This window comes from Hylobates moloch, unplaced genomic scaffold (assembly GCF_009828535.3).
Source record: "Hylobates moloch isolate HMO894 unplaced genomic scaffold, HMol_V3 SCAFFOLD_23, whole genome shotgun sequence".
NCBI classification, from domain to species: Eukaryota; Metazoa; Chordata; class Mammalia; order Primates; family Hylobatidae; genus Hylobates; species Hylobates moloch.
Window position 1 is genome coordinate 31,143,078 of NW_026652298.1, and position 27,536 is coordinate 31,170,613.

Consider the following 27,536-nt stretch of genomic DNA (forward strand, 5'->3'; position numbering starts at 1 on the left):
GGCGCAGCCCAGAGTCTTCCTGTTGCCCTCTGGCCGTGTTCTGCCAGTTATTTCGGGAAGATGAACTAACGAATAACGCTCTGGCATTTGTGAAGCACAAAAATACCACAAAAAGGTCAGTCTTCTATTTTTAGGCCCACTGATAGAAGGAAAGCTGAGCTTGGAGTCAGAACCCCAGGTTTGAGTCCAAACTCTGCCCAAACTGACTTCGAGACCTTGGACACGCCCCCCTCCTCCTCTTCTATGGGTCTTTAAGCTTTCCCCACCAATAATCACTTTACCATGTGATTCAAGATTCAGAGCCGGCCAGCAGCGGCCCAGGGGCTTGCACACGAGTTTCGCTTTGCTTATTTACGTTATACGTGTGTTTGTTGGAGGTATCACCATGGACACGTCAGGAGCTTTTACGCACAGACCTGGATTTCTGGTTTCTTAAAAAATGAAAACATCTGGCTTTATGGGGCCCCATTCCTGCAGGACAGCAACGGGAGAGAGATGAGCAGAGCTGGGTCCCTGCTCTTGCAACTTGCCGGGCTGTGTGGGCATTTGAGTCGATAATCTCTGCTTTTTATGCCTAGATTGTTGGTCAAATCCATAGGACTCAGGGAAGTTGGAACCCCCAGAGACCTTTTGAGTCAAGGCCCTCCTACAACCCCAGAATCACTAGGTGTGTGTAGGGGGAGCAGGGATGTGGAAATATGGCGATCTGCCTCCAGCAGCCTAGGTCGGTCCTCAGACATCCTAACAAGAACCACTTGCTCTCAACCTTTGCTAGGCTGTTCCCTCAGTCTGGAGTTCTCTTTTGCTTCTTTTCTGTCTTTACAAACCCCTACCCCATTCTTCGTGGCTCACACAGCTCAGCATTAGCCTGGGAGGAGTCTTTGCATAAGGTGGGGTTAACTATTCTCTCCCCTGTGCTTCTGCAGCAAGTCTGTCCAGCCTTGGGGCCTTGATGGCTGTGTAGGAGTCGGCCTACCTAAGTAGGGCATAAGAAATTGGACTGCAAAGATGTTTAGGTATTTAGTGTGATAATTATCATTACATTACCAGCTAGCACCTGGAATCCTCTAGGTTAAGAGGGTTTGTTCACTTTATTGGGAAGGCTTAAAACAAAAAAGCAAAAAGAAGAGGGTTTTGGACAGTGTTCTTGATATTGTTAGCTGTCTCTCAATAACCATTCTCCCTTTCGGTTGCAGTTACAGAACCCACAAGTTAGTCGTGGCCAAGTGACTAAGTTGTGACCAGTGAGATAGAAACGAATGTGGCATGTGGGATTTCCTGGAAAGCTCTTTAAAAGGAAAGGCGGTATATCCTCCTCCATTCTGCTTCCTGGAAAATGGACGCGATGGCTGGAATTCCAGCAGCTACCCTGAGCTATGAGGATGAATCACACATTAGGGACAGCAGAGCACTGAAAAGGAAGGAGCTTGGGTCTCTGACGTCTTTGTGTATTTCTTGACTACAAGGCTTCTTTTACCTGAGAGGGAAATTAACTTCCCCTTTGAGTTTATCCTTAGTATGTAGTTGAACTTAATCTTAACTGAAGAGAAAAAACTTTGTTAATGCAGGGATGTGAGTTAAGTCCCCTAGGGACAAGGGAGGGCTGGCTCCCAGGGTTTCTGGTGCAGAGAAAGCTGCCCTATACCTGCTGAGTGGAATCTAGGTATGGTGGGCTGAAGGGAAAGAGGGAAAGGGGCAAGTGAGGTGGGGAGGTGACCCGCTAGGGTTTAGGAAACACTTGGTCAACTCTTTCCCATGTGGTGCAAGTGGACTTCCTGGGTGGAAACCAGAGATGGGACTGAGTTTTTCTCTGAGTTCATACCTAGTCACAGAGATTACACACAACGGTTAAGACCCAGAAAGAGTGAGGCCTGAGAGAGACTAAAGGGTGGGAAGGGCTTGGATGTGTGTAGGCAAAAAAACTAGTGGGCTTGCACCAACGGTTTTCTGAATCTCCAACGGAGCAGGGAGGCCCCCCGACCTCTGTGGCCTGCCTGGAGTTGGTGCCGCTTCACACATGGTAATTACTCTGAGGATACTGGCCATGTGACTAAAGTGCAACTACTTCAGGCTTAAAAAAAAATCCACCCTTGGAAGATGTGAAAACCGCCTGAGCTTATAGGGGATTCCACAGGGACCTTTTAGGGAGCTGAAAGGGAAGGAACCCAGTTGGCTTTGAATTCAATTTGGGGATTCTCCACTCTACTCAAAAGCACTAACCTTGCTCTGCAGCCTCATCCCCTACAGATGCACTTACACACTACCTGTTTCCAGGAAGGGTTTGAGATGGCTTGTATTTTAAAACCCAAGCCTAAATGCCATTGATACTAAATACTGAAAGCTACTAAAACAAAAAGTAAATAAGAGCCCGACAATAAAAGATGAAAAGTCATATCAGAAAGACTTCATGCTATGGGAAGCTAATGTCACCATTTAACTCTGAGCTTCCTAGGAGCTAAGACCACAGGGAAAAAAACAGGCGATCTACACGACATACCAATTCACCCACAAGGTTTCTGTCCCATGAAACCCTCCTGGGGCATGTCTTTGAAAGCAGCTTCATGGGAGATACAGCTGCCTGACTGCAGATGGAACCTCATTCCTCAAAGATAATGCCCTATGATAGCCCTTTTCAAACATTTTTTCTAAATAGTAAAACTCCAATTTATACATGAGACGAAAATGGAACTGCTCGGGCTGGCATGGTGCCTTACCAAGGAGGGCCTTCCCCTCCCCTTTCTAGACACTTCTGTGGATCCCACTTTTGAAAATCACAGACAGGTCAAGGCTGGCCAGCCGGGTAATGTAATGAGGAGGGGCTAGAGGTAAAACGCTGGTGGTCCTCTCTGTCATCTGTTTCCCCTTATTTAATAGACACATGCACACTGAGAAACCATTCTCTTCTATTAAAACAACAGTGCAGGCATGCTAATACATGCAGTCCATGAGACATTCGGCTTTTGTGCCAGGGAGATGGCAGGGCCTGGTAGAGACTGGGGCAAACCAGAAAGCACAGATTCCAGCTTCTTCTAACTGCTGTTGCATGAGAACATGGACCTCAGTATGGCCACAGTCTCCAGTTCTTCAAGAGAAGCTGGATATCTGGATTTTGACATAACACCTCCTGATTTTGAAAATGTTGACAGCTTCATTCATACTCCTTTTGAAAATTCAGAAGTGGGTAACCCCAAGCCAAAGCCAGGCCATCTATCTTGTGAGCCATTTGTATGCAACCAGAGGGGTCTCCAGTCTCTGTTGTTTTTTTTTTTTTTCCCCTGAGCTGGAGTCTTGCTCTGTCACCCAGGCTAGAGTGCAGTGGCACAATCTTGGCTCCCTGCAACCTCCGCCTCCCAGGTTCAAGCAATTCTCCTGCCTGCCTCAGTCTCCCGAGTAGCTGGGACTACAGGCGTGCACCACCATGCCCAGCTAATTTTTGTATTTTTAGTAGAGATGGGTCACCATGTTGGCCAGGCTGGCCTTGAACTCCTGACCTAAAGTGATCCTCTTCCCTCGGCCTCCCAAAGTCCTGGGATTACAGGCATGAGCCACTGCTCCCGGTCTCCAGCCTCTGTTTTTAACCCCAGGGTGTCTGTCACACCTTGGGGCCTCCTTGACCAAACTCTGGAGATGGGGGGCTTTTGAGTCTGAGGTAAGAGACTAAGACATTTAAGTCTCAGTTAGAGGTGTGTCAAAGAAGTGCAGTTTTCAATAGGCCTCTTTTAGGAAAAAGCTCTAAGATTTGGACAGGAGAGCTGCCTGCCCTAAGAAAAACCTACACTTACTTATGGTTGTTGCAGATTGCAAAGCATAATATGAAACCCGCTGAGGGCTGATTCAGGAGAAGCAACCCGTGCATTTTCCACAGTCTCTGGCGTGAATGAGGACCATGAGGCATGGGTGCCCTGAGCTTGCCTTTCATTAGCAAATTCATTCCAAAGCTGCGGCTCAGGTTTCTGACCATGCAGTGTTCATATTTTCTCACCACCCATCATGATGCTGGGAAACAGTAAAAAAAATCAATCGGCCCTGTGACCTCGCACACAAACTGAAGACAGCAAGTGTGCATCGCCTTATTTCTCCCCTCGCCAGCTCCTTCCTTGGATCTGCCCTTTCACCTCCAGTGCAGCCTGCCAGGTCCCTGGGGTGAGAGATGGGGGGCTGGGAGGTGACTAAGTCTGGGACTTCAGCTGCTTCCAGAAGGTGGCTCTGGACAGACTGCAGCTTACTAGAAAGATCTGCAGGTGACACAGAACCTTCTTGTTCGTGCTTCTGACTCAAGAAGCGGCTCTGGATCCTACACCCTGGCAAGACGACAGCAATGCCCGAGGGCAGGCGGGGGCTAGGAGCTACTCAGTGGGGGGCTACCCTAGGAAAGCCACCTTAGGAAGACAGCGCACAGGGCCCAAACTACCCCCGGCTGCTCAAAGAGCATGGGTTGGGGGCTGAGGAAGCAGAGTTCAGATTCAAGTCTAGCAAAAGTGCACCCACATAGGCCAGGTGAGGCCTGGGTCCTTGCCCAGGACTCCTCTTAGGAATCTAAATAAAAACAAAAGAGAAACAAAAGCATCCACTGACATGTGGGCAGGGTTCAGATGGCAGTGACTCCAAGTGCCTGCAGGAGCCTTGGGGGCCCCCAGAAGTTCCCTCCCTCACTGCTAGGACCCTGAAGTTTGGGAAAGCTTCAGGTATGTGCACAGAGACCCCCTTTTCAGTATCCCTTTAATAAGTCTCAGATGATTTACTGTTTCAGTGCACAAAACTCTGTGCTTTCGGGGCAATGAAGGACTTGCCTCCAAATGGTGATATCTGGTTTTCTTCCTGTGCACTGGTGCTGAAGAAGCCACTTCCTGTCCAGCCCAGGGGGCACGTCTACACATCAGGCACCTGGGGAAGGGACGTTCCTATGGCCTCTCTGGGCCAAGCCTGAGCCGCCACCATGGGCGACCCCCACATCACTGATCACTGACTAAGCTGCACCTCACAACGCTTAAAGACTTTTTATTTCTGATTGCTTTTCAAGGGATAACATGTCCAACATACAAAAATAGCTGGGAACTTGCAGAATCTTTTAGCCTATAGCTCTTTATCCATGGATAAATCCTTTCAGATTTTAAGCACTATCCTTGAAAACCTGCAGAAAAGAAAAAATGGTCTTTCAGTATCTTGCTTTCTCTCTGTGTCATTTCTGTCCTAATTGTGCCCTTAGAAATGTTTTTGTTGTTGGGTGAAGGTCTGCCTGTGCGGGCTGCCACCCACGGGAAATGCCAAGTCTAATGCCCCTTTTGCTACCGGCGGGGGGAGGGGGAACTGGGCTGTGTGAACGTGAGGAATGTGTGCATCTTACATGAGCCACATCCAAGCCACAGAGGGTCGGCTGGCACATGGGTAACAGGGGACACAGGTGGACCAGATCTTGGAATCTCTTGCAGTGGTGCAACCTTGCTTTGGATTTCTTCTTTTTTTTTTTTTTTGAGATGGAGTCTCGCTCTATCACCCAGGCTAGAGTGCAGTGGCGCAATCTCGGCTCACTGCAAGCTCTGCCTCCCGGGTTCACGCCATTCTCCTGCCTCAGCCTCTCCGAGTAGCTGGGACTACAGGCGCCCGCCACCACACCCGGCTAATTTTTTTGTATTTTTAATAGAGACGGGGTTTCACCGTGGTCTTGATCTCCTGACCTCGTGATCCGCCCGCCTCGGCCTCCCAAAGTGCTGGGATTACAAGCGTGAGCCACCGCGCCCGGCCGCTTTGGATTTCTAGAACTGAAGGTCGCCAAGGCTGGGCTTGATTCCCAAGGACCCGGTCCCTGCCTCGCCCAGCCCCTAACCTCTTCCACTGGTATTACCGTCTGTAAATTAGCAAGCAAAGAGCTCCACAACAGTCCTTCAGCCAAGGCACTAGCAAGCTTGGGAGCGGCCATCTGGGCTGCCTCTGTACTGAGGCAGTCAGCAGGGCTGAAACGGCAGCAGGAGGAAGGCGGGTTAGACAGCGCCCAGGAGACTCCCAGGCACAGGCACTCACTGACCCCAACTGGAGCAGAATCAGGAATGCACCAGGAGCAGGGTGGGTCACTATGGCCCTGCTTGCACAGGATGGCCCCCCAAGGTTCTGGCCGGCCAAGGAGTGCCAGATTAGTTTTTTTTTTTTTTTTTTTGAGATGGAGTCTCACTCTGTCACCCAGGCTGGAGTGCAGTGGCACAATCCTGGCTCACAGCAACCTCTGCCTCCCAGATTCAAATGATTCTCCTGCCTCAGCCTCCCAAGTAGCTGGGACTGCAGGTGTGCGCCACCATGCTTGACTAATTTTTTTGTGTTTGTTTTTAGTAGAGATGGGTTTCACCATGTTGACCAGGCTGGTCTCGAACTCCTAACCTCAGGTGATCTGCCCGCCTTGGCCTCCCAAAGTGCTGGGATTACAGGCATGAGCCACCGTGCCCGGCCAGGAGCACCAGATTCTTCCCCAGCAAGTCTCTTATCCCATCAGCCCCGTTTTGACCTTTTTGGCCAGAAGCAGGGAGGCCGTGCAGTGTGTATCCTACACTGACATGTTCGGCCTGCTCCGTGTGTTCTAGGAGGTGGCACTGTACAAAGGGGCCAGGGAATTAGTCTTGATTTTCTGCAAAAGGCATGTGCAGTTGACACATACTTAGTATGCGCCCAAGGCAGAGATCAGCATGCCTGTGGTCCCATTCCATTTGCTTGTGTTTGCCAGGACTCTGATTTTGCAGGGTGGCGGGGGGGTTAACTTCTGCAGCTGGGTCACCTCACCAAAGTCTCTCCTACTATGTGTTTTAGCAGACTGGGGCTAGGCCAGACCGACGGCTGATGACGTTCTATAACACATCATCTACAACAAGAACTGAAGATACTATCTGGAACTATGTGAGTCAGATAGAATCAGGGAGTATGTGCAGAGCCACAGAAAGGCCATGATGGATATCAGCACAGAAGAAGCTTCAAAAACCCACAGCTGAGGTTGTTAAGTGGACAGGGCTCTGTCGACGTCTGCCCTGGCAGACCTGTGGGACATGGCTAACCAGACGGCTGGACACGAGCCTTCTGCTATCTGCAGGGGAGAAACCTTAAGAGCAGCTCCTTGGCTTTAGGCCTGTCGCTTTTACTCTGGCTACAGGACACAGGGGTGAGGAGAGTGCCGCGGTTCTGGGCATGTGACAGCAGGGGACCTGTTTACCCCATGAGCCTGTGTCCTCTAAAGCACTGTTGTCACTCTAAAGCAGAGTGACACCACCACACCTTAAGGGTTCGTGAGGATGAAAGCATTAATGCAATCTAAATGTTCAGGTAGCACTCGCTGTTTTGATTCCTCGGCTGGAATTTATGGCGCCTGGAACTTGGGCCCAGTGAGGCAATAACTGGGATTTTCTTCTCTTTTTTTGCAGAGAGGGTCTCACTCTGTCACCAAGCCTGGAGTGCAGTGGCATGATCCCGGCTCACTGCAGCCTCTTGACCTTGCCAGGCTCAGGTGATCCTCCCACCTCAGCCTCCCGCGTAGCTGGGACTGCAGGTGCACACCACCACGCCTGGCTGATTTTTCTATTTTTTGTAGAGGTGGGTTTTCTTTTTTCTTTTTTTTTTTTTTTTTTGAGATGGAGTCCCGCTCTGTTGCCCAGACTGGAGTGCAATGGCACGATCTCAGCTCACTACAACATCCGACTCCCAGGTTCAAGTGATTCTCTTACCTCAGCCTCCCAAGTAGCTGGGATTATAGGCAACCGCCACCACGCCTGGCTAATTTTTTTGTATTTTTAGTAGAAGCGGGGTTTCACCATGTTGGCCAGGCTGGTCTCGAACTCCTGACCTCAGGTGATCCGCCCACCCTGGCCTCCCAAAGTGCTGGGATTACAGATGTGAGCCCCCACACCCATCCTGGGATTTTCATTTTCATAAGTGTCTTTAGATAAAGGGGTATGTAGCAAAAGAAACGGCCCAGCTCTTTGGAGAAAAGAACATGACACAAAAGTCTTCCTCACATTAGCTGTTATGACTGAAGGTTTTAGGAGTTAACAAAGTGAGACATGAGAGAGCCTTTCTAAAGGAACTGTAAATATCTAGGTTTAAGGGATTTATATGAAAATCGTTTATGAGAAAAATATTTTCATCTAGATTCTTAAAAACTTCATGTTACATTGCATTCAAGACACATGACTATTCTATTTGCATTTCTTTGATAGAGAGTTGAATGGATGAGCTTGAACCATATGCAACTGCCAATATTCAACTAACTTGACCTACAGAAACAGCCATTTCATATGGTTCAATCTACTCTAAGTCCATCCCTCTTAAAGATCCCCACCAGAATAATTCATGGAGGATGGGGACGGAGGAAACAGCCAGCAGTGTATTTAAACAAATAAATGGCTTTCCCCAATTCTCCATTTCTCTTTGCCCTGTCTGCACATGTGTGTGCAGGAGTGTGCGTGTGTATACACCTGTGTGTGTTCCTCTCTCCAGCTACATTCATCCTTTCATTTCCAAAATCGGCAGCTTCAACAAAATGCTTAGAAATAAGGTTGGCACTTACGGGGAGGTGTGTGTCTTCTTGACAGAAAACCCACAAAAGGGGGACTTATTAGGAACTGGAAGGGCTTCTCAAATGGGCTAGGTTGCTCTCTTTTCCCTTTGTTCCTCCTTACAAATGCCTAAGCTAATGTGTCCAACATTAAAAATCACCCTGGCTATTCTGCATTTGTAGTTTTGACTTATTTTTTTAGTATTATTAATATTTCATCATAAAAGTATTGATTTCCTTTAACTAAGGGACTTTAAAGTTTGCTGCATTCTTAAGCATGATTTTATTATGTCTTGGGGCCAGATGTTTTTCCCTCCCCCAGAAGGAATGCTTTTCCTTTTCTATAATGTGTGTCAAGAAGAAAAGAGGAATTGATTCACAGAATTCTGCATTACACGCAACTTTAAAGGAATGTATCTAGTATGTATACTTAGAGCAACATTTCTTAAACACAACTGTATGTTTCATTGTTTAACCTTTTTAATCTGTTAGAGGTAAGAACCAAAGCACAACATTTATGTTAAAATACGAGACAGTTTCAAAGAAGCAAATCTGGGAAAACTAAGACAACTCTGGACATGACCCTAAAGCTGTCAACTCCTCACAAGTGCTCCAGGGGTCATAAAAACCTTGGTTTCTACATTGTCATCCTCTTCCTTCAAGAAAGGCAACAGAAAACGAGAAGGAGTCCTGCTGGTGCAGGGACTACCTAGAAAAGGCACCATTTCCCTTTCTATGTAAATCGCCGGTGTCAGATGCCAATTGCAGAGTTGGGGAAGGAAGGCTCCGTTTTACAGAACCCATCCAGGAAGCAGGCGGAGGGCAGTAACTGGCAAACAAACACAGCGCTTTGAAATGTTTAAATATTGAACATCCTTTCTCCTTCCTCTACATTTATTATTAACTTGGACCCACATCACTATGTGCATTGACTTCATTTCTTCCCAAGAATCCAAGACACAATGGACAATGCTCAGAGGCTGCAGAGTGGGGGTGGAGTGGAGATTTGGGTTTCTTTCTTCATACCCTCGCTGGAGATCCTTTCCGGTCAGCCCCACGGTTTTAGAGCCATGAATTCCTGGAAGCGTCTCAGCCTTTCAACGACCCCTGGCGCCCGAATGCAGATGATTAGTGCCCCAAATATTGACAGACTGGACTTTCTTCCCCTTTCACACAGGGGAGCAGTGTCAGAGGGAGGCTGGAGGAAAGATGCCGTCACCACCTGACCGGCGAGATTGTGGGAACGTCATTAGGACAGGTGCTCTATTGTTTGGGACCACAGTGGTCCCCTTAGCTTTGACCAGGTAGAAATAATGCTCAGGATGCTGTGTGAATGCTATAGGGGGCCTAGTTAAAAACAAACAAAACAACCCTATCTACAGACACCAGTAACCGGTGCCTGTTGCTCAGCTTCTAGACAAGAGGGGGTTGGCACTGGCCCTGTTCTGACAGGTGCAACCCACCAGATATCAGTGTCCTGGACCAGCAGCTGAGCAAACACAGAGCTTGGGCCCCCCGTCATTCCTCATGAAGATGAACATTTGGGATCAGAAATAGAAACCCCAAATCTCTCCAGAAAACAAGGCAGCACCTTTTCTTGGGAACAGATAAGGGGAGCAGTGTGGACCATCTGTCAGACCCATGCAGACACCAGCCACCCTCCTGCAGAGGGAAGATCTTGTGCGTGTGCTAGCAGGATGAGCTGGTTATGAGCATTCGTTTTTCCTGGGCTTTTAGCTGTTCAAGTGAAATTGTCCCAAATGACCAGCCTAAGGCTTCCACTTTCTTTTAAAAGACAGCACTATATTTGAGATCGATGTTTTCCCCTGAAATGCAGGCTAAATTTATCCTTCCGTGCATCCTCCTCTCTGGTCTCTGTGCTAAGCTGGCCCTTGCTGTGCTGAGTTAGGCGTCTGCTGTTCAATGCTGGTTCCTAGCCGGCAGTGCTCAAGCACCTAGTTCTATCCTTTTGCTCATCACACACACAAAACCCCCTGGTTCTCTGAGAGATTCCTTTGCTGCCTCATTCTCTGTAGTTCCGTTAATTAAGCTCTCACTTCCCGGGTTCCTCACCCGTCTCCAGCTCTCAGAACTACCCTAAAAAGCTATCAAAAGTTGGCTCCATTTGAACAGCTGCAGAGAGCCCCTTCCCCAGCCAGCCCCTGCCCCCCAGAAGTGGCTGAGTACTCATTATTTGATTGCCTTTTGCAATAGTGAGCTGGTGCAGGCTGCCATGAGCTTAACGGACTGAACTAAATCAGAGAACTCGCTACTCTCCTGGGCTCGCTTGGGAAGCTGCCCTGTGAGTGAAATTGCACTGATTGATTTAATGCCTGAAGCCCAGAGGGCCCAGTATTTCTGAAATCTCTATTCATCTACACAGATGCAAGAGTACATGCCCTAAACAGACATTTTGAGCTATGGTTTCTACTTTGCTATTAACCCGTAGACTCTCTTTTTGGCAGGAATGAGAAATAAAAGAGTGACTTGATAGAAAGAATGCCTGTGCACATGCTGGCAGAGGCGCACACATATGTGCAGAGGACTTCAGCCTGGAGCACTGGGCAGGAGTCATCTGAGAGCCCAGGTGAATGAAGACAACGGCCCAGGTGTGGCCAGGTGGGCATCCCCCTACTCTGCTTTCTGGAAGGCAACTTGGCCTTTGGACAAATGGACAGTCCCCTTGACTCTAAGGAATGGTTTCTGGAGGAATAACTGGAAATGTAGACCAAGATTTCTGAATAAGGATGTTCGTCATAGGGTGATTCATAAGGTAGTAGAAACAACGTAAGTGGCCAGTATAAGCGGATTAAGTAAAATCTGGCAAATTCAGACTGTTTTGGGTTTCACTGTGTCCCCTTCAAATTCTTAGGTTGAAGTCCTAACCTCTAGTATCTCGGACTCAGAATGTGACCTGGTTTGGAAATGGGGTCATTTTACAGATGCAATTAGTTAAGATGAGGTCATTAGGTTTGGTCCTAAACCAATATGATTGTGTCTCCTAAAAAATGAAAATTTGGATGCAGATTTTCACATGGGTAGAACATCATGTGAAGATGAAGGCAAGACTGGGGTGATACTTCTATGAGCCAAAAAGTAGCAAAGATTGCCAGCAAAACACCAGAAGCCAAGGAGGGAGGCCTGGACCACAGTCCTCCTCACACCCCTCAGAGGAAACCAGCCCTGCCAATACCTTGATTTTGCACTTCTACCCTCCAGAACGGTGAGACGATCAATTTCTGCTGTTTATGCCACCCAGTTGGTGGGACTTTGTTATGGCCACCTCAGAAAACTAACACTCAGACAATGGACTATTATGCAGTCATCAAGAATGAAGTTTAGAAGAGGCATTTTACAGTACAGGGAAGTGCTTCTGACATGATGGCAATGTTGTTAAAACAAAACCTTGTGACTCAGCAGTTCTGCTTCTTGTACTGCATGTGCACACAGAGAGAGGTGTGCCCAAGGATGCCCGCTGCAACGCTGTCTGGAATAGAAAAAGACTAGGATGACTGAATCACTCAGCCAAAGAAATGCAAGTAGCCAAGCTTTGGAATACTATGCAGCCATGAAAAGGAATGCGTGAAATCTGTAACTGCTAACACAGATTCCTGATTTACAGTGGTATCTGAAAAGAGCAAGGTGCAGCAGGGTATACAGAATTATGATTTTATTTAAGGGAAGCCCAAACCTTAACACAATTACAGATCCATACATAACTCCTTATCCTAAACCTCTGTGGCCAGATATGTCTTGGAATTTAGAATCTTTAGGAGGTAAAAGGCCATGTAGGGCACACAAAGGTATTATGTTACACTGTCAGCTGGGTCGTGAGCAGCTAAAACCAAACACTGAATTTTTGCAGAAACGAAAACATAAACTCACAATTACTGGCATCAATGACTCTAATAAACCCACCCATAAATATCTGAAGGCAGGTTTCGGTTTTGCCATCATACGAGTTAGGAAAAATATTTTGATTTTCAGAGCTGTTTGGGTTTCAGAATTGCAGAAAAGGGGTTGTGGCTCTGTTCTGTCCATCAGCTCTGGGCACATGTATGAAATGCAACTGCACAGAGAAAGATCTGGAAAAATAAAAATAAGGCAAATGATGACTGAGGGATGTCTGAGGAAGGATGGTAACTGATGGGGTCTTAAGTCGCACCTGCAATGTTGCAATTTTTTTTTTTTTTTTTAGACATAGTCTCACTTTGTCACCCAGGCTGGAGTGAACTGGTACGATCTTGGCTCACTGCAACCTCTGCCTCCCAGGTTCAAGCCATTCTCATGCCTCAGCCTCCCAAGTAGCTGGGATTACCAGTGGGCATCATCACGCCCGGCTATTTATATTTTTAGTGGAGATAGGGTTTTGCCATGTTGCTCACGCTGGTCTTGAACTCTTGAGCTCAGGCAATCTGCCTGCCTCAGCCTCCCAAAGTGTTGAGATTACAGGCGTGAGCCACTGTGCCCAGCCTGATTTTTTCAAAAATCAACAATTAACTCATGTATTTTTTTTTTTTTTAAATGAAAGAGACAAAACGGAAGATAGAAGTGGAAAGTAAACAGAAATATTAACAATGCTTTCTTCTGGGTTGATAGGATTGTGATTTCTTCTTCCTGTAGCTTCTCAGTTTTCATTTATAATATTCTACGTTCATGTATTAATGCACAAAAATTAATACAACGGGTCTGCAGTAGTAGCAAAACAGCTGACTGGTTCCATCCATTCCTGTTATCAGCTCATCCCCAGGGCCTCAGTGACCCCGTGGGGTCAAGTCCTGCTGCTTGCCTGACTCACCGCCACTGGTGACTTGTGCTCCGACGGCCCCACACCTCCCTGGCTGTGAAGCCCGGCCCCTCCCCTGGCCTCTGCTAACATGCTGACCACTTTGATTCACCATCTCTCTTTCTCCCTGTCCTTTATTTTTCTGCCCTCTTTGGCCTTTGATTGCTTTTTGGGAGTTTATCATATTGAACTTTTATCCCTTTCCAGGAAACTCTATTATTTTTTTCTTCCCCTTCACAATTAATAAATAATCATGAGAGCCCTTCTTTGGATAGAAGTACATCCTGCCTCCTAAACAGAACTGCTGGAGCTTCTCTTCTGTGGCTCTTCTGGGCCTGAGCTGAAGGGCACATCACCTGTCACAGGAGGGGGAGCATTCTGGTGCATCACTGTGCTCGGAGAAACGGTGCCAGCCGTTGGCTCATTATTTGAGCTGCTCCTGGACAAGATGGCTGTGCTTTCCCGGCCACACAGGGGATGGAGCACTGGCCTGGGAGTCTAAAGGCTGGGGTATGGACAGGGAAACGGAGGCGCATAATATAAGCTAAGAGGGTGGGCTTTGGGGGCAGACAGACACGGGTTCAAGCCACAGCCCTGATGCTGACTGGCTGTGTAATGGAAATTGGAGCCTTGAGCCTCCATTTCCCTGGCATAATATGGGGGAAATAATCCCTATGTCATACATCATTGTGAGGATTAAGTGAGAAGAGTACACACAACCTTGCTTGGCACAGTGTCTGATATGCAGTAATTGCTCAACAAACAGTACCTGTATTGTCAAGTTCTAGGGCCTCCAGACCTCCTCCACCAGGAGGTGGAGGTTTCTACGATACAAAAAGGCCACAACTAGCCCTAATTACGTCCAAGACATAACGTGTGGCATGTGGGATGACATTTTTAAAAGTCACTGGCATGAGTTGGACGTAGTTGCTGGCATACCATCTAGCAGCACCAGGAAATAAGTTCCGGAGCAACAAGCAGGTACTGGTCACCTGTTTTCCAACTCAAATCCACAACACGAACTACTCGCCGCACTTCTGATGTTCACAGCAGTGATTCTAATACTTTCTTTCTTTCCCAGAAATCATGAATGTGAGGTCAGACCACAAACAGAGATTTCTGGAAAGGTATGAAATGCAAACTTATCTCATAATTTACAGGAAAGAAAAGGGAACAGGAGGCTATTTTACCAGTAAGAACAGAGTTTTTTTCTCCAAAGTCAAAAAGAAATGGAAAAAAGGCACGTTTTAGGGAAGAGAAAGGGTGCCAGGTGAGTCTGGATTGCATCAAGGTTTCCAAATTATTCCGGAATGTGTTGCAGGTTCCAATTTCTTTTTTTACATTTGGACTGCTTTAAGGAAAATGTTACATAAATTGAACTATTTTACGGTCAAAATGGGACACAAATGAGATAATCTGGTCTTTATGTGCTGTCGGAGGACAGCTTTGTGACAGTCTGACAAGTTGAGAGCTGTATTTTTTAATACAACAGTTTCATTGAGATAGAATTCACATACTGTACAATGAATCCATTTAAAGCGTACAATTCATGGACTTTAAGTGTATTCACAGAGTTGTGCAACCATCTCCACAATCAATTTAGAACATTTTCATCCCCTACCTAAGAAGTTCTGAGTAGAGCTTGTAGCAGGGGATTACAAATACTTTACTCCTAACCCTGCTCTGCAGAACAACCTGGAACGTCACCTTCAGAGAACCTTGCCCTCCAGGTTCTGTCGGCCATTCTCTTGCACATAGCTCAAAACATTTCATCTTCAAATCAGGCCCAAGTCCAAGAACTTCCCAAAGAATTCATCACAGGAAAATACCCCAGGTCAAATTCCTCCTTTTGTGCTAATGGCGCGAGTAGTCAGGGCCACTGCAGGGCATGCTGGGCTGAATATCTACCTGGGATACAGGACTGGGGTCTCAGCTCCCCTTATCTGGCCAGGGCGGTAATTGATGACAAAAGGGAATTCTGTGCCTAGCCAAACTGGTGCCAGGTGTTACACGGGCAGCAACATATTCATTCCTTGGGGATTGGGTAGCCTGTGGGCTGAGGCATCAATGCTCTCCTGTCTATGGCAGCCCCTGTCTGGGACACAAGGTTCTCGGCGCTCTTCCTCTACCTCCTCCTCCCAGGTCAACATCCTTTCCTCAGAGAAGCCTTCCCAGACAAATGGTATGGGTCAGATCCCCTTACTGGACATTAACCCAGCATCTGCCAGTTCCCTGAGGGCACCAAACATGGTGGGAAGTTCTAGACTATCTAAGGTGTCCACAGTGCACATGAGCTCCAAAGGGGCTGATCTGTTTTGTTTGACTGACCTCTGAGTCCCCAGTGAACAATGTTTAGCACACAGAAGAGGGGATTAAAGATCTGTTGGCTCCCCCATCCATCCATCCCTCTCTCCCTCCCTCCCTCCCATCCACCCATCCATCCACCCATCCATCCACCCATCCATTCCTGTACATCTATCCATCTATTCACCCAGCAGCCACCTACCCATTTACCCATCTGCCAATCCATCTATCTATCCAGGCTTCTATCTATCCCTCTATACCAATCAATCCACCTACCCATCCATCCCTCTCTACCCATCCATCAATCCCTCTACATCCATCCATCCCCTCTCCCTCCCTCTACATCCATCCTTCTATACTCATCCATCCTTCTACACCCATCCCTCCCTCCCTCCCTCTACATCCATTCATCCGTCTATCCCTTTACCCATTTATCCATCCTCTATATTCATCTATTTATTCATTCATCCCTCTATATCCAAATATCCATCCATCCATCCATTTATCCAGTACTTACCAAGTACTACCTATATGTCTAGTATAGCCCAGGACTTGGAAATTCAGCCGTAAACAAAACACAGTGCCTGTTTTCCTGGAGCTTACAGTTTGATAATGGGATGGGACAGGGCAGGGCCAATCAAGGAATAGAAAATGTCAGGAAAGGCTGAGGGCTCTGAAGGAATGAGCAGGGTAGAGACCTCTGGAGTGCTGCGAGTGGGGACAGGGTTGCCATTACATAGGATATCTGGGAAGACCTTCTGAGATGGTGAGGTCTAAAGAATGACCTGAAGGAAGTGAGGACAGAGCCACACAGGTACCCAGGGCGACTTCTCCAAACAGAGGCCACCCAGGTCAGGGCCTCCCAAATAGGAACATACCTAGCAAGGTCAAGGCTGAGAGGCCCCTAACTTGCCTTGGAGTGGGCCAAGGGGACCATGGCGGGGGTGAGGTTAGTGTCAGGAAGTGCAGAGGGACCAAACTGTGTAAAACCTGGGGCTACTGTGAGGACTTTGGCTTTCATCTGAGTGATGGGAGCCAGTGAAGAATCTAAGTAGAGGAGACACTTGACCCGACTCACACCCTGAAAGGATCTTTGGTGCTGAGAATAGACCACAGAGGGCAAGGAGAGAAACAGTGGGGTTGACTTTAAAGCCAGTGGCCCAGGCTTGGCCAAGGTCAGGAGTCAGCAAACAATGCCCTGCAGGCCAAATCCAGCCATCTGCTATCCTGCCAGTGAAGACCGATGGGGGCACGGCCCCACCCACTCGGTGACGTACCCTCTACGGCTGCTTTGGCTGCAATGGGAGAGGCTTGTTGCGACACAGGCCATATGGCCCTAAAAGCCTGACTCTACGCTGCTTAAAGAAGTTACCCAGCCCTTTGCCCAGGAGACAGGTGTGGTGGTGAGAGGTCCTTGTCATGACTGTATCTCCCAGGTAGAGCTGACAGGCTTGGGGAGGGACTGGATGCAGGAGTGGGAGAGGCCGCGGATGACACTGGCTTTGGCCCTGGACTAATGGATGGATTTGGGCTCCAGCTGTGTGACTCAAGGAAGTGTTGCTGGCTGCCTCTTCTTTCCAGCTAAGTGTGGGTCATCGGGCCCCGTCAGTGACTGTTTTCCCGCTCCAAGGGCTGTGTGTGGTCAGAGTAGAGTGGGACCTTCGCCCTCTGCTTGAAGCCCATCAGCTATTCCCTGGGCCCTCTAACCAAGTCCAGGACAGGTAATTGGGAGCAGAGGCCATTCCCACATGGCTTTATCTCCTGCTGACCCCCATCCTCAGGCTGCCTGCAGGACCCATGTGCACATGGTGGTTTTCACAGCCCGCTCATTCCCCCTGCCGGGATGTACCACATGAAACCTAGCTCATCCTTTAAGACCTCCTTCCAGAGCCTTCCCTGCTCTAGGTCTGGTACAAAGATGAGTTAGCCCCAGGACACCATGAACTCCAACGAGGGCAGGGCCATCCAGAACCCATTTCCCAGTTCTTAGCACAGCCGTCCTCCAAGTGGGTTTGCAGAAGGCATGACAAGCCTTGTGGAATTGCCCTCTCCTGAAACTGGGCCCAGCACACGAAACATCCCACTCCTATACCCAGAATCCCTCCTGCCCCAAGAACGCTAGAGCCACTGCTCCTACAGAAGAGAATGTCACCAGCGGCCCTCTCTTCACTCTGATTTAACTGGGTTAGGCCTGGACATTGCGCTTTTCTAAAAGCTTTCAAGGTAATTTTAAAAATGCACAGCTAGGGCCAAGGACCACTGGGCCTCAAGCTGGGGAAGATCCTACAGGCGTGAGGACTCCGTACTTCCAAAAGAACCATGCCTCCGGGCACCTGGGCACTGTTAGGGCAGCCTGTAGGTCCCTCTCAGCTGAGGGGAGGGTGGCTTTTCTTTGTCGCTGTGGGGTTCCAGTTGAGTGGCTTCCTGATCACCTAGTTGGCTGTCCCACAGAAGTTGTGGAGGTACAGGACGGAGAATGAACACGGCTGTCTGCTTGGAGGAGCAAGGAGCTGACCCGAGGGCTATGCTGAGCTGCAGGCCTCGTCACCCCTGGCAACAGGAGACTGACAGCGGCGGGCTGCAGGGACGCCCCAGGAGGATGGATGTTCACTCAGCATCTTGCTCTCCTGGGATAGCATGATTTGCTCATTTGGGTGCGGTTCCCTACCAAGTTTCAGAGATGTATTCACTCTAAGGTGGATGAGGTAGCTTGGGAGATGACCAGCCTAGTAGTTTTCTGAGAAAACTAGCGACAGGGCTAGGAGGCACTCTCAAGGCGAGGTTCTGGGTTTGCAGATTTAAGGTCAATGACTTAGAATTACCCTCCAATGGGCTTGATAGTTACGGGGTTCTGATCCTTCCGGCAGGCCTCTGAGCCTTATCAGTAACAACACAGGATAGGGAATAAGAATAAAAAATGAGAACACAGAGCAGGAGGCCAGGGTCAGGCCAAGCCAGGATAGGACACTGGCTTTGCTGTGCACTAGCTGTGCAACTCCAAGCAAGTTATTTAACCACCCTGAGCCTCAGAAAACCTCAACTGCAAAATGAACATATGCCTACCTTTCCCCAGGGAGGTTCTGATGATGAGTTAATGAATGAATGGAAGATGCCTTTAACAGCTTCAAGTGCAGAAGGTGTCACATCGATGGTGACCCAGGGGAGGCTACCCTGCCCTCACCCTGGGCGCCCCCGCACATGCTGTTCCCTATCCCGTCTGCTCTGAGGAACACTCCCACGATCTGCTGGACAGCAGACGCAGCTGACAGCAGTAGCTTCACTTAAGCCCTTTGTTTTAGGTTAAATGAAGGTTGCCAGGCAGAGGTTCCTAGGGGTAGGGTACTAAGGGAAACTGCTATATAAGTGGCATGTTTTTTACAAGCGGCTGTGGTTTTCCCATGCAGCCTGCTGCCACTGGACTGACCCTGTACATTAAGTCCTTGATGAACCCTAGGTCTCATTTCCTGGCACCAGGTCTCTTCTTCAGCCTCTGGAACCTGATGCCATCCCTACTGAGGTCAATCGAGGACTGGCATGATATCTGCCCACTCACCTGCTCAAAGATGTCTTCCCCATCCCTACTAGACCAGCCAGGCTCTGTATTATAAATGCATTAGTTATGGATGTGATTACTTGAATGCTGTCTGTCACTCTCACAAGACTGCAAGCTCACCAGCTCACCAACCCCAAGCACAGGGCGTGGCACACAGTAGGTGCTCAATAAATGTTTACTGGATAGGCCGGGCACAGTGGGTCATGCCTGTAATCCCTGCACTTTGGGAGGCCAAGGCCGGGTGCACACCTGAATTCAGAAGTTCGAGACCAGCCTGGCAACATGGTGAAACCCCATTTCTACTAAAAATACAAAAATTAGCTGGGCATGGTGGCAGGCGCCTGTAATCTCAGCTACTCAGAAGGCTGAGGCAGGAGAATCACTTGAACCAGGGGAGCTGAGGTTGCCGTGAGCTGAGATTGTGCCACTGCACTCAAGCCTGGGTGACAGAGAGAGACTCTGTCTCCAAAAAAAAGTTTACTGGAAAAAGGAATGAATAAAAAGACAAGCCACTGCTTTCCTCAGAAGCCTACCTCTGTAGATCCATGAAGACAATAAGCTAAAGAAGTCTCAAACTCACATCAGTGAAGGGCTTAACTACACTCTTGACCAGACCCAGAACCTTCCAGAAAGATTCTAAATTTGCTCCTGACCAGCAGACCTTAAATCTCCACTGCAGAGGCTCTTGTGCCTGGGCTGCACCAGTGTGTACCACTGCAGGTCAGTGCCTTATTATGATTTTTTAAAGAGTTCTAGCTGAGAACCAGCCGGGGCTGTGAAAAGCAGGAGAAAAAGCTGTCAACACATCACACCTATCAGGCAAATGCCACTTGGCTCACGAAGCCAGCTGCTTAGTGCCACAGGCCAAGCACAGGCATCTCCAGGCCTGATCACAGCGCTCTGACAGGCGTGCCCAGGAGCCACGCATGCGAGGCTGCAGGTATGATCACAGTGCTCCCAGCTTCCAACTACAGCTCCCCCAGGGCAAAGCCAGGAATTTTTTCAGGTTCCCAGGCCCTGAGGAGGATCCCTGGACACCGGACTGAGCAGACTGGGAGTCCGATGGCCTAGCAGTGGGTTTCAGCAACACCACCTACCACTGAGTGACTTCGGGCAAGTTACCTCACCTCTCTGGGCCTCAGCCTCCTCCCCCGGTGAGCAGGGAGAGTAACCACACCTTCCTCCCTGCTTGCTGTGAACCTGGGCTGTGGAGATACTTAGCCCAGTGCTGGCAGCTCGATGAGTCTCACAGAATGCTCTGTCAAATGTCCCCAGTGCCTGAGTCATTTAAACCTTTCAACCTCAGGACAGTGTGGGGACCAAGTGCAAAGCACACTACTGCTTCCTGCTGTGTGACCTGTGCTGGTCAGCTCACCTCTCAAGCCTCTCCCATCTCACTATGCTCTGTGGTTAGTGAGATCACAAATGGGAAATGCTTTGCCTGTCCCAAGCTGCTACACGATGTGCAGAGGCAGCTCCGTTCTCAGGAGCAGATCTGTCATAACCAGAAACGCTGTCCCCACCCCCATCACCGACCATGCTAGCCAAGGGCACCTCCCACATCCCATACCCTCCCTCACCCAGCTGCCCTGGTTTCTGGCGGGACCCCAGTGGCCCTGCATTGCTGTCTCCAATCCACTTCCCAACTGGTACGTGCAAGGATCTTGGACAGACATGCATCAGGTCCAGCCACTTCCCTGCTTCAGGGCCCGAGGCCACCCAGAGCATGCAGAATGAAACTCACATGTCTCCTTGCACCCCTCCAGATACCCCACGGTCCCCGACAACCCAGTGCCCCCCCCCCCCACCCCGTGCTCTGGCTGCATGAACCCTCTGGGTGACTTGCCCTGTTGATGCCCCCCATCACTTCAGTTATCCCCCTGGCCCCATGGTCATCCTTTTCCATGTCTGCCTCCCGTGAGTGAGCTGTCCTCTGCGCTGGGGCCTAGGACGGGTTGTAGGAGGCACTTGGTGTGCACTGGCTGGAAGAAGGAACCATGCCAGAGATGGTGCCTTCCATGGTGGCTCTAACAGGGCAGGTGCTCAGAAGTCCACCTGCCTGGTGCTGTCCATACGGCTGGCAGAGCCCAAAAGCACTAGCTAGAATACTTGGGAGGACCCTACGGAAAGGCCTGGAGGAGCCAGGCCAACTGCCCTGCAAGTGACTCCAGCCAGGGTCATGAAGCTGGGAGTGCTGGCTTGCCACCCCTGAGCTGGCGACCTTGGGCAGGCAGCTCTATCCCTCTGAGCCCTGGCTCCCTCCTCAACAGCAGTGGCCATTATGACACTACGATAATGTGAAATGTAAAATGCTGGCCCAGCTAAGCTCCTGCTGTGTGAGGCAGGTCCTATCATCAGCCCCATTTGAAAGAAGGGGACACAGAGGCTCAGGAGCTTCACAGAACTTCCTGACATCACATAGTTGTCTAGGGGTAGGTGTGGATTTGAACCTGGGGGGTCTGGCTCCAGGGTGTGTGGCCCTAGCCTCTTGATTGCAATGGCTTCCTCAGCAGGGCTGTGGCATAGTTTAAACAACACAATGGCTTACACCTGGGCACAGCAGGTGATCTGATGATGGTGGCTTTCAAGCTGCTCAAGTCCCGCAGCTTGAGCAAGCCTTTCAGGTGCTTCATGTTGGGTCAGCACAAAGGGCCACTCTGTGGGACATGGTGGGGACAGGAGGACAGGCCAGATTCTGCATTTGTTCTTTGCTGGATGTGGAGAGAGGGCAGGATGGGAAAGCCACGGCCTCCACCAGGCCAAGCACTGCTTCGAGATGCTAGACCACTGTGCTGAGCCCTTGGACATTTCCCTTGGGCTTCATGCTGGAAATCTGGCAAAAAATCCCTAAATGCCCAAGACTTTGTAAATGTCCACTATTTCAGAGCATTTTCTGGGTTACTAAAAGTGGTGGTGGGGGTTTTTGAGGAAGGCTCATTCCATCCACACTGACTCTTCCTGCCACCCGGCCATCCCTGAGGTTCAACAGGACATCCACGAGCCAGGAGGCTGGAGTGTGCCTGGAACCCAGCACCGGAGACCCAGCTGTGGGCCGGTGAGGTCATTGCACTCAGAAAGCCACAACAAAGGGACACGTAGGTTACCCCAGAAGCTCTGCAGAGCCTTCAAATCGACTTAGCAGGAAAAGAAAGAACAAAGGACAAGAGATAACTTTTGTTCTCAGGGAGCCGGTAGAAGAGGTAGAAGAAGCAGGCACCCTCTCCAGGGATGAACTTTGAGACTCTGGGCAGGGGACCTTGCTTTCTGACTCTTGCTTGCCCCAGCTATAAAAGTAAGACTAATAACTTTATAGAGTATTTACATACTTATCTCCTTAGTTTGTGTAAAGCACCTAGCCCAGTGCCTAGCACATAGTTGGCATTCGATAAATAGGATTTTTATCCTGGGACCTTAAACAAGTCCGTAAGGCTAGAAGTAGACCACATATGCCATGAGCCTGAATATTGCCAGCTAGCAAATATTTTCAGAGGAGTCACTGCACTTCACAGTCCAAACTTTGTAGTTCACACAGTTGAAGCATCTGCTCCCCAAATCACGCTGTGAATTTCTCACCCTCAACATGGAAACTGAGGAGGCAACTTTCGAGGACTGAGCTCACAGCAGGGAGTGATGGAGACAGTAAAACAATCCAGCAGCCAGGCTGATGGGTTTTGGAATGTGTTTTTGTGATTACTCTGAGGCTTCAGGAAGCAGGCTGTTTAAGTGTGAAGAGATGTTGCAAAACAGCCATTCCCATCACGCTGGGATAATATTGACTTTTGGCTCATTGGGAATTTGAGATGTTAAAAAAATAATACTGTGTGTGTTTTTGGAGAAAAGCACATTTATACTAAATGCCATGGCTGGACAGCTGCAAATAAAGAAAACTATTTTAGTCATGGGATTCTGGTTATAGAGAGAAAAAAAGGGTAGAAAGCTGTAACCTCAGCAGAGGTGCCAGGAGGTAGGAACAGAACCCACTGGTGTCTCCGTCATGCCAAGCTTGGAGGTCCTGTCTGAGATGACAAGCCAAGCTATGAGTGGGCCAGCCCCTGGAGACCCCCACCAGTTCCTGGGGACCTTTCCAGTCACCACAACTCCTGAAGGCCTCCTGGACAGAACAAGACCCACAAGTCACAAGGACTGCTGGGTCAGAAGTTGGGATCATTGAGATGCCCTTGCTAGCTAAATGCACAGAGAACATTCGGGGAGGGAAACCAAGGCTTCTTAAGATTTTGCCTTAAGCTAGCTCTGTGGCTTCCCACTCCCTCAAATTGGTCACCAAATCCTGTTAGTTTCTCAGCCTAGCTATTTCTGTTTTCACTTCATGGTTATTTACCCTGAAGAAACCCTTGTGCAAGGGCACTTGGAGATGTCTATTATTTGTTAAAGGACGAAAAATTGGCCACCAGCTAAACATCCATCAGTAGGGGACTGACTCAATGAACAGTGGTTTGACCAGATGATCGCAGCACTCAAAATTGAATGAGGGTGCGCCTGCAAACTAAAATGAAAAACACTCCAGGATATGCTGTTGAGTGAAAACAGTGGTCATTTAGGTTTTTTGAAAAAAGCAATGTAATCCTATAGTACAAGTACAGTGGCAAATGGCCAGAGAAAGGTAAGGAAGGCTGCACCCCAGCCTGTGGGACTTTTCTCATCCGCCCATGGGCATCACCTGACGCACAACTGTGAGCGTGCAGTGAAGGGGCCAGAGTGTGTCTCGTGGCCCTCCCACTCCACCCTTCTCCTTTGCCCTTCCCAACTCCAGTTAATTAAAACCCAAGTCCATTTTGCCACCGACATCCCCTGATCTTAGAACATTCAATGGCTTCCTGCTGCTTCTAGGATAAAATTCGAACCATGTGGCAAGCTCACAAAGCGCTTTGCCATCGGGCCCTGCTGAGCTTCCCAGCTCTCTGTTCATCCCTACCGTGCAGCCACACCTTTGCATGTGCCCTGCCAGAAGCACCACAGAGCCGCACTAGCCGGCAAGACTTGCTCACAGTCCCTCCCCCTGACCCCAGGCTTCTCTGTAAGCCCTGTGCAGTGTTTATTTGATTCATCAAGGGCCTTAGTAAACGCTTGCTCAGCCAACCTTCCTTTTCCTGACCCTCGTCAACATGTTTGTCATGTCACTTCCTTGGAATTGTAAAAGTTCCTTTAAAAAATGCCAATTCTTCCCCTACCCCAATTCTTCTCCACCAGGCGGTCCCGTCCCCTGGCCTCCAGGAGCTGCCGTGCTTTGAAGAGGCCATCAGCAGCATGAAGGAAAGGGCCACGTGGAAAATCGAATGGCTTCTGCCTGTCTCTGAGGCACCGTTATTGCTGCATCTCTGCCTTTTGATTCAGTTGGTTTTTCCCATTCTTAGTGGGTCCTCACGAACTAACTCTCCTTCCCACCAACTGTGCACTCGGCAATACTGCTTATTTGCATTTCCCTTTTTTTTGAGAGGGAGTCTCGCTCTGTCACCCAGGCTGGAGTGCAGTGGTGCAATCTTGGCTCACTGCAACCTCTGCCTGCCAGGTTCAAGCAATTCTCCTGCCTCAGCCTCCTGAGTAACTGGGACTACAGGCACACACCATCATGCCCGGCTACTTTTTGTATTTTTAGTAGAGATGGGATTTCACCATGTTGGCATTTCACTTTTTTTTTTTTTAGATGGAGTCTCGCTTTGACACCCAGGTTAGTCTTGAACTCCTGACCACAGGTGATCCACTCGCCTCGGCCTCCCAAAGTGCTGGGATTAAAGGTGTGAGCCACCGTGCCCAGCTGGCATTTCATTTTCTTGGATCCCAAAGGCACTCTAATTCTTAGAAAGTGGGAAAGTGGTTCCCAAACCTTGTTCCAGGGGGTTGTCTTTGAGCTACTCAGAGAGATTTTAAGGCAAAAATCAAATCAAGGTGGACTTTTATCAACTTACATACAGAATTAAGGGCTAGGAATTTTTTGTTGCTCGGTTTTCTGCCATAAAGGGGCCTTCACACCTTGGCATCTGCTATCACCTGTCTGTTAATGAGAACTTGCGGTTGATAAAACAAATGATTCAGAAGCAAAAAATAAATACCAACAGAAAAGGCTTAGGATGTTTCCTTGGGTGATTTTATGGACTTTTCCTTTAGATACAGACTTGAGACACAGATGCAAGTCATGCTCTCTGATGACTTCTGTGCTCTTGGTTCACACGATGGAGTAGAATACAGCAAGAGTATGTGGGGTTCCCAAAGCACACCTGACTTCCAGGTGTTCCGCCTCTGAATATACTTCGGAACGGAGGCCATGGCGGTTCATGGAGTGGAAAGCAGGGAGCCCTGGCTGGCCACTTGTGAGCTGGGTGACACTGGGCACTGAGGAATGACACTAGCTTCCCACAGCTGTTGTGAGGCTCCATGGGGACTGCCTGGCTTAGGTGGGCGCAGTGCCAATGATGGCAGTCAGCACCTAAGGGGACATGATGTGTGCTGGGCTGGAGGCCCAATTTGTGCTCTTCTCCAGCCCTGTCTAAGCCTCTGAGAGCTGTGGGGCCTCAGGCAGATTACAGGACCTCTTCTGTGTGAGGAGGAAAATTCTACCTGCTCTATTACACCCTGGTGTTTTATCAACACCTAGGGAAAGTCTTTGTGAAAGAGCAACTCTGTGCCACTGCAGCATGTCTTTGTTATTGACAGCAGAAGGGCTACTGCATTCGTAATTTTGTTCATGCTAACTGATTAATGTGTAGAAAAGGAAGCTATTTTCTGGGGTCCCAAGGCTCAGCCCTTAACTAACAACAACAATAACAACAACAACAACAACAACAACAAAATGGCAAGAGCAGCTAACCTTTGCTGCATGTTTCATACGTGTTAAGCATTGTTCTGGGCACTTAGGTGAATGAACTCATTTTATGTCCCAAGAGCCTAATGAGGTGACACTTCCATCCCATTTTTTTGTTTTACGGTTGTGGTACACATAACACAATCTACCATCTGAGCCATTAGGAAGAGTACAGGTCAGTTGTTAAGTCCACTCACATTGTTGAGCATCACCCATGTTTCTTATATGAATAAACTGAGATCCAACAAGGTGAACTAAATGGGTCAAGGCCACCTAACAAGTTTCCCGTGGAGGTGGAAGGCTGGGACTTGGGCCCACACTCTTTGGCTTGTGCTGGGTGCCTTCATTCTGTTGCTTCTCACCTGGGCAAATACTCTACTTCTGGGAAAAGAAACCCCACTGTGAATGAACAGGAAAAACAGTGAAAAAAAGGAGGCTGGAATTGATCATGCACACCCTGGGGTGGCAAGATTTGGTAAGTTCGATCTTTTCTTGGTGTTTTCCAGTCTTTTCTGACTGTTATGCACTAAATGTGCTTGACTAGGAGGCTGGAGGATGAGGCTGGAGAGCTCTGTCCTACGTGTGGGGCCAGGGCCGTGCTGGTGGGCACACAGGGTGTGCGGCCAAGCCACCTGCTCTGCCACTGACACTGGCCTGTGCTGTGCTGCCGGCAAGGCTGCCCTGCTGTGGGCCCACCCGCGCCTACAGAACATTCTAAGGCGTAGCCCAGGTCAAATGGCAGATTGCATATGGGGTTTGTTCTTTCCCCCCACCTACTGCATGGTCTTCTCTATTAGCAACCAGGGAGTGTTCCCCGCCATCTGACACACTCTTATGACCAGAAGGCTCCCGGGCATACAATCGCTTTGGCAGTCTGAGCTATGTAATGACCCCGAAGAGTGAAGCAACACTCAGTTCTTTGGAACTCTCTTCTTCCCCTCCCTCCACCTCCCAGAAAAGCATCTGGGCAAGATGGCTGGCCCTGCCTACTATGTCCATATTTACCAAGAGAGGGCTCCCCATGGCAAGTGCTACTGTGTCTACTGGGAAAGTGTCTTTGAGGGGCATGTTGTGAGTGGGGAAACCTTGCAGGCCTGGATCTGAGAACGTGGTTCCTTCTCGGGCTGCGTGAGCCTAGCTCCAGATTCCCTGAGGCTCTCTATCTCCACAGCTGCTCTGGAGCCCTGAAAAGAGGCTTGGCAAACAGGTGACCCCTTGGACTCAGCTCAGGGCTGATTTTTGGGTAGGATCTGTTCCCCACACCCCTGCCCCACCACTTGAAGGCTGATCTCTTAGAGGCAATTGCCAGAAAGCTTTGAAAGGGGCTCAAATCCTGCTGCTTTTGTTCAGGCAGGATTTTGAAGTCATCTTTCTGCTTTTTGTTCATGCATACCAGGGACAAACCTGTGCAGGAACGAGCCCTGCACCGCTAGCCTGGTTTGGAAGTGGTGGTCTCAGGACAGAGTATCTTTCTGGATTGCTGCTTTGCAGGTTTGGCCTTGATACACTGGAAGTGGGTCTTGGGGCACGAGGATGTGGGCCTATGCCA

At 49.1% G+C, this 27,536-nt stretch overlaps 1 protein-coding gene across 8 annotated transcripts in view; it reads right to left on the minus strand.

Annotated features, from left to right (window-relative positions):
- Window positions 1–27,536, minus strand: part of CLEC16A (C-type lectin domain containing 16A) — a 240,436-nt gene that overhangs the window by 18,259 nt on the left and 194,641 nt on the right. Inside the window, exons 22-23 of one of the 8 annotated variants that reach the window (XM_058434078.1) lie at window positions 5,843–5,951; window positions 4,983–5,131 (exon numbers count right to left, since the gene is read on the minus strand). The exons of 6 other annotated variants lie outside the window; for them this stretch is intronic. In XM_058434078.1, the coding sequence (XP_058290061.1) occupies window positions 5,104–5,131; window positions 5,843–5,951 (137 nt within the window). In that variant the 3' untranslated portion in view covers window positions 4,983–5,103. Of the gene's footprint in view, window positions 1–4,982; window positions 5,132–5,842; window positions 5,952–27,536 lie in introns of those variants that run through there. One more of the 8 variants, XM_058434080.1, reaches the window with a different exon arrangement.